Source organism: Penaeus japonicus, unplaced genomic scaffold (genome assembly GCF_977035675.1).
Source record: "Penaeus japonicus unplaced genomic scaffold, GWHDUDI00000001_assembly GWHDUDI00000003, whole genome shotgun sequence".
Taxonomy (NCBI): Eukaryota; Metazoa; Arthropoda; class Malacostraca; order Decapoda; family Penaeidae; genus Penaeus; species Penaeus japonicus.
The window spans coordinates 49,934,052-49,941,551 of record NW_028234405.1 but is presented as its reverse complement, the minus strand read 5'-3'; the positions used below and the strand labels follow the sequence as shown (position 1 = coordinate 49,941,551).

At 39.8% G+C, this 7,500-nt stretch overlaps 1 protein-coding gene across 1 annotated transcript in view; it reads right to left on the bottom strand.

Moving 5' to 3' along the window:
* The window catches only part of LOC147472198 (uncharacterized), a 20,567-nt gene that overhangs the window by 793 nt on the left and 12,274 nt on the right, over window positions 1–7,500 (bottom strand). The window contains exon 4 of the mRNA XM_086535138.1: window positions 6,459–6,694. Coding sequence (XP_086391264.1) covers window positions 6,459–6,694 — 236 coding nt within the window. The remainder of the gene's footprint in view (window positions 1–6,458; window positions 6,695–7,500) is intronic.

Sequence of the window (7,500 nt, the reverse complement as noted above, 5' to 3'; positions counted from 1 at the left end):
AGAGAGAGAGAGAGAGAGAGAGAGAGAGAGAGAGAGAGAGAGAGAAAGAAAGAGAAAGAAAGAGTGAAAGAGTGAGAGAGCGAGAAAGAAAAAGAAAAAAGAAAAGAAAGAAAGAGCGAAAGAACGACGAAGAAAAAAAAAAAAAAGACAGACGAAAGAGCCATGTATTAATCTCCTCAACCATCTCATCTATCCGGAAATCTCAGACATATCTTTGATCTTTTTAGAATCAACATCCGATAATGCACCGCCGCCCTTTGAGGCCTCGCAGCTTTCCCGCCAAAATAGCTTCCTTGCGTAGCATGGCGTTTCATCCTGCCATTCTAATCCAATTCGGATACATTCGTGAATTTCTTTTTATTCTTTTTATGTGCATTGATGTTCTGCAGTTCATGAGATTTATTGAGATAGAAAAAAATCTTAAACGGAAGAGCAAGGGATCAGATTATTTCGAGAGACTCTTGCTATCCTAATACTAACCTGAGTTCTGCGAGGTATACGTTATGCTACAAATATTTCTCTATCTTATCAAAATCTAAAAAATAAAAAAAAAAGAATCCTTTCTCTCCTCTAATTTAATTTTTAATTCATACGCATCACTATTTTCACGTTCTGATATCGCTTCATTCCCCTTTTTTTCCCCGTATATGCCTTCTCATCTAGCTACCTACGCCTTCCTTTATCCCTTAAAACGAGACTCTTTAACCCTTGCCATCCCAACCCTACCTAACTCCTTCCCTCAACCACCAGGTGGAAGCACCTTTTTCTTTTTTATTTTCTGAACCATCCCTTTTTGTTTTTATACGTAAGATCCCTGGCGCGGGATCTCGGTAAGGATGTGGACTTGACATGCAAATGTTGCTTTAATCGTCTTCGGACTGCCGCTCCGTCGCACACATTTGCATACATGAATTAACGACGGAAGCCATCAGACCCCGAGCCAATATTTGTCGAGATGATGGAAGACAGTTGACACACATACGGACACGTGCAGAAACAAGCGGGTAGACACAGATACATACGGGTGATGTTATGTAGCGAAGGGGGTGGTGGTAAGAGTAAAGAAGAGTAGGAAGAGTAGTAATAGTTGTTGTAGTAGTAGTAATAGTAGTAGTAGTAATAGTTGTAGTAGTAGTAGCAGTAATAGTAGTAGTAGTAATAGTAGTAGTAGCAGTAATAGTTGTTGTAATAGTAGTAGCAAGTAGTAATAGCAGTAGTAATAATAGTAATAGCAGTAGTAGTAATAGTAGTTGTAGTAGTTGTAATAGTAGTTGTAAGTAGTAATAGCAGTAGTAATAGTTGTAGTAGTAGTAGTAATAATAGTTGTAGTAGTAGTAATAGTAGTAGTAGTAATAGTTGTAGTAGTAATAGTTGTAGTAGTAGTAATAGTTGTAGTAGTAGTAATAGTAGTGGTAGTAGTAGTAGTAGTAATAGTTGTAGTAGTAATAATAGTTGTAGTAGTAGTAATAGTTGTAGTAGTAGTAATAGTTGTAGTAGTAGTAATAGTTGTAGTAGTAGTAATAGTTGTAGTAGAAGTAGTAGTAGTAATAGTTGTAGTAGTAGTAATAATAGTTGTAGTAGTAATAGTAGTAGTAGTAATAGTTGTAGTAGTAGTAATAGTTGTAGTAGTAGTAATAGTTGTAGTAGTAGTAATAGTTGTAGTAGTAGTAATAGTTGTAGTAGTAGTAGTAATAGTTGTAGTAGTAGTAATAGTTGTAGTAGTAGTAATAGTAGTAGTAGTAATAGTTGTAGTAGTAGTAGTAATAATAGTTGTAGTAGTAGTAATAGTAGTAGTAGTAATAGTTGTAGTAATAGTAATAGTTGTAGTAGTAGTAGTAATAGTTGTAGTAGTAGTAATAGTAGTAGTAGTAATAGTTGTAGTAGTAGTAATAGTTGTAGTAATAGTAATAGTTGTAGTAGTAGTAATAGTTGTAGTAGTAGTAGTAATAGTTGTAGTAGTAGTAGTAGTAATAGTTGTAGTAATAGTAATAGTTGTAGTAGAAGTAGTAGTAGTAGTAATAGTTGTAGTAGTAGTAGTAGTAATAGTTGTAGTAGTAGTAGTAATAGTTGTAGTAGTAGTAGTAATAGTTGTAGTAGTAGTAGTAATAGTTGTAGTAGTAGTAATAGTTGTAGTAGTAGTAATAGTTGTAGTAGTAGTAATAGTTGTAGTAGTAGTAATAGTTGTAGTAGTAGTAATAGTAGTGGTAGTAGTAGTAGTAAAAGGAGGAACATTACTTTGGAGGATTATAAAAGAGGAAGGAGAAAGGAGCACGAAAAAATACGACGAAATAAAACGTAAATACGAAAAAGGGACACGCCCAGAAAAAATTAAAAAAACACAAACGACAAAACAAAAACCCAACCACAATACCCATGATCCTTAATTAATCGATTAAAAACGTGCTCATAACTAAAATCAATTAACGAAAGAAAACATATCAGATGATTTAAGCTAATAAAGGATCCCTTAATGAAACAAGGGAAGGGAAAGGGAAAGTCGTTAGAAGGGGGGGGGTAGGGGAGGGGGCGAGCGGTTTGAAAATGCTATTCGCCTCAGAACGAACTAGAAAATCTTATTACATAAACGCTACGCTCTTTACTCTCGGATTTCTTAAATCACGTTGTTGTTTTTTTCGAGTGAAATATTCGCGGTTAAAGGTATTACGGTATTAAAAAAGGAAGAAAGCGCGAAGGAAATTATAGCAAGTAAAGGGAACGATGTATTAAGAAACGATTGAGGAATGGCAAAACACTACCGTGCTATTAGATTTATATATGTATATATATATATATATACATATATAAAACTAATTATACTCAGGTGATTCAAAAAACGAGTTTCGAACTTAGGGAGTATTTCAAAACAGGTGTCTAATATTTTTAAAGAAAGAATGTTCAGAATAAGGAAGAATAAGCACGCGTTTGAAGAGAAAAGTGATAAGTAAAGACTCATACTCATAGGGCTGTCTTTAACCTAAGAAATATAATAATTTCTAAATAAAAAACAATTAAAACAACCTAACCCTTTAACTGAAACCTGCTAACCTAAACTAATATTCTTCACAGCTGTAAAGGCTATTTTCTGATCTCGAGGAATAATTCAAAACTGACATATCCTTGTGTAGAAATCTTGATAGAGCGAAAGCAAACTTACAGGTTATGAATGAGAAAGCGCAACTTGTTAACTTTGTGTGTGTGTATTCATCTAGACAGCCCTTGCATGCAAATCCTAATGTCAAGAGAATGATAACAACCAATAATCTTCTCTAGCAATAGAGAATTAAAGAAAAAGAAAGATAGTAAAACAAAAATTAGACAAGAAAATTCAATTTTTTTTTTCCCAGATTTCAGCGGGAAAGGCGTTAGGGTGGGGAGGGGGAGGGGGGAGGGGGGAGAGTCGGCCATCTTTTTTGACAAAGGAGATTAAGAAGTCCTAAAGTGTGTAACTCTGTCTTACGGCGGAAAAATGTTCCCCCTCCCCAAACCGCCCCAGCCACTAAGTAGATCAGCTTAATGTATGCATTAGAATAATGATAATTCTCTCGCTCAGTATTTTTACTTCGTCAAACAATCTGGTGTTTTGATTCCAAACAGTGAGGAGAGCAACGGGTTCTGAGGAGTGCGTGTGCGTGTGTGTGTGTGTGTGTGTGTGTGCGTGTGTGTGTGTGTGTGTGTGCGTGTGTGTGTGTGTGTGTGTGCACGCAGATATTTATGTGTTTGTGTATAAGCTTCAATAATCCATAAAATTACGTATATATACATGCATTATGCATATAAAAATAGGTGTAAAATTCCGATAACCAGCATGTACGCATGCCAACAAAATTTAAAAAAACTATTAATACACAAACAGTGCCAAAAAATCACAGTTGAATCTTCACCAAATCACACATATCCACCTACACCTACACCCACCCACCCACCCACCCACCCCACACCCACAAACACCCCCCCACACCCACTCTACCCCCACCCCCACCCCACCCACCCACCCACCTACCCACACACACACACACACACACACACTATATACACAAGATTCCTGCCACTTAACCGCCACCGCTACTTTTCCGTCCGCATCCTCCCGTGCTCAACCGGCCGCGAAACATCTGCTATTGTGTTTGGATAATTTCGCTTCAATCAAGATTACTCCAGCCTCAGCCACGACTCACAAAGGTAATATTGTTGACTCTGAAAACACAAGAACTCTAGACGCGGATGAAAAATTGAGACCAGGTTAATTATCTCTAATCTGACGGATATATTAGGGTTACGCTGGGAATCTGTGCGTCTGTGATCCTACCAGGAGTCATGAATTGTGATTGAGGGAAAGAGGGAGGGAGGGAGGAGGGGGAGGGAAGGAGAGGCTGGAGGGAAGGAGGGAGGAAGGAGAGGCTGGAGGGAGGGAGGGAGGGAAGGAAAGTGGGAGGTAGGGAGAGGGAGGAGGGGGAGGGAGGGAGAAGGAAGGAGAGGCTGGAGGGAGGGACGGAGGGAGAGGAGGGAGGAGGGGGAGGGAGGGAGGAGGAGAGGCTGGAGGGAGGGAAGGAAGGAGAGGCTGGAGGGAGGGAGGAGGGGGAGGGAGGGAGGGAAGTAAGGAGAGGCTGGAGGGTGGGAGGAGGGGGAGGGAGAGGCTGGAGGGAGGGATGGAGGGTGGGAGCCAAGTGTTAGGAAGTTGAGGAAGGGAGGAAGAGGAAGAGGAAGAGTAGGAAAAAAAGAAGGAGATGGAAAAGAGGAAGAGGAAAATAAGGAGGAGCAGTAGAAGGGAGGATGAAGAAGAAAGGAATGAGAGAGAAGGAAGAAGAAGAAGAAAAAGAAAGGAATGAGAGAGCGAGGAAGAGAGGTCTGCATGAGAAGGTAAGGAGGGAGGATGAGAGGAGGACATTATGAGGAGGGAGAGAATTGAACAAAGGACGAGGGGAGGGGGAGGAGGGGGGCGAGGGAGAAGGGAGGAATGAGGTGAAACATGAACGTGAAAAGAAGGGAGGGAAGGGAAGCGAAGGATAAAGATGGAAGTGAAGAATAAGGAAGGAAGCGAATGAGGAAAGAAAGAGGGAGGAAAGTGAAGAATAATGAGGTGAAGGATAGGGAAGGAAGTGAAGGAAGATCTTGCAAAGCGGAGAACCGGAGACAGAAAGGAAAAAAGGAGGAAGGGAGGAGAAAGTGACAGAGAGAGAGAGACAGGAATGTAAAAGAAGGAGAGAAGTGAGAGAAGGAATGACTGATAGATAGAAATGAATGAAATGAAGAAAGTGAATAAAGAGAAAAATAGAGAAATAAATGAGATGAAGGGAGTGAACGAAAGAATGAATAAGAAATGAATAAATGAGAAAGGAGGGAGGAAAGTAAATGAGGGAGAGAAGTAAGAGGGGAAGAGAGGAAGTGAAGGAAATTAAAGAAGGAAAGAGGTGGAAGAAAGGAAGTGACTGGCAGAGAGCGAGAGAGAGAGAGAGAGAGAGAGAGAGAGAGAGAGAGAGAGAGAGAGAGAGAGAGAGAGAGAGAGAGAGAGAGAGAGAGAGAGAGAGAGAGAGAGAGAGAGAAAGAAATTGAGAACGATAAAAAAAATGACCGAGAGACGCAAAAAATGATAAAAAGAAATGACAAAGAAAATGAAAGAGCAAATATTAAAGGAAAAAGGACGAAGAACCAGAGAAGAAGAGGAAGAAGAAGAAAAAAATTCAAACAGAGTGGAAAGAAACAGGTATTTCGACGTATTTTTTTCTGCTGTTAAGAGGAATGCTCATGTAAATAAACATGAAAATATTAATTCATTAACTTTTCAATACACTTACAATTATTCATCATAATGATTTTTTGGTGTTTCATTTTCTTTTCATATATTTATATTTTCTAATTTGTCTATCCGTTGTTACGTGTTACATTCCAAAGTATTTGTACATCATCTTTCTTTAAGCTTCTTAATCCACATCTCTCAAATTCCGTAGCATTTTTATCATTGTATATAAAGACTCTGAGATTTCCATTACTGAATATCCTAAATAGACTATGCAAATAGTAAGTAAGTTTCTCAAAAAAATAACAAGATTTCTGAAGACTTTTAACTACTGAGATTACGAGATTTAGACCTGACTACAACGTCACCCGGAATTAAGAAAGGAAAAATAGTAAAGACTAACGAATTTGCACTTAGAGGATTAATTCGGCGACATGGAAAATAAGACTTGAAATATCCCAGAAAAAAGAAGAAAAAGAAGAAGTATAAGCATAAGATTGAGTTATAATGAGGATCTAAAGAGGATTTTCGGTGAATAACAATGCAAGGTCTTCGCTAACTTTTCTCTCGAGGCTTCTCATAAACATTTATTTATTAAGTGTACATTTGGTCGAGGTAGAACAGGACCAAAATTGATACAAATTTAACGGAACAGCCAGTCAATTAAGAAACACAGAAGAACAAGGATATATGAAATAAATCCGAACTAAATTGAAAAAAGATGTACCTCGACCCTCTCCTCCATAAGGTCAACCTTGAGGGCGAGTTGCTCTCTCAGAAGGACGTCCGGGTAGTGCGTCCTCTGGAAGGTCTGCTCGAGCTCCTCCAGCTGCTCCTCCGTGAAGATGGTGCGGTGCCTGCGCTTCCTCTTGCCCGGAGGCCCTGTCGCCGCCGCCGCCGCCGTCACCACCGCCCCCGGCCGCCCTGAGCCTTCCTCACGCACGCCCACCCGCCCGTCCGTGCCTGCGTCAGAAGGAGGGAAACCATTAGCGCAACAAAGCCCTATTGGCTGAGATATGGGAGGCGTGTGTGTGTGTGTGTTGTTTTTTCTTTTCGCAATTTTGCTAATTCTTAGTTCAGTGACGCAAAATCTGACTTTTTAATTAGTTTGTCTATGTTTATCCATCTATTTTTTTTTTCCAGCTTCTTCGTACGGATCGGATCGTCTGGCTATTTTTCGTCTCTCTGTTTACTCTTTCTTTCGCGTTCTTGTTGTTCCGGGTATTTTCTTCGTTTTTTTCTCTATGGTGCCAACGAGTAAATAATGCAGTAAGGATACCAAAGTAAAAATAATGCTAATAGTAAAACGAGGGAAGGAAAAGAAGAAGAAACTAAACTTACTCCATGGTGAACACCCAAACAAATAAAGTGTTTTTTTTCACTTTCTCATAGGAGGCCGAATCACCTGCATACATCACTCCATCCCGAAACATGCAGCAGCATTTCTTCCCTCCCTTTTTTCAAAATTTGTCATGTTTTCATTTACTTGATCATCGTCTCTCTCATTCCCTTTTTCTCTCACAAGTGGAGTGTAACGAACCCGCTCGCTGATGGCCCTCGAGACTGCCCTCCCCCGTTTTACAATGGCCCCGTCCACGAGACAATAGGCGCCACTCTAGCGGCTCTGCAGTACTACGCTCGGGTTTTTAAGGATTAGTGCTCTCATGTCCTGAATTAGGGCGTGGAGGTCGATTATGCTGGTTGCAGAAAAATGCAGCGAGAGTCGAAAAATGAATGCCAACGACGGGACGGTTAGTGGTTCCTCTTCT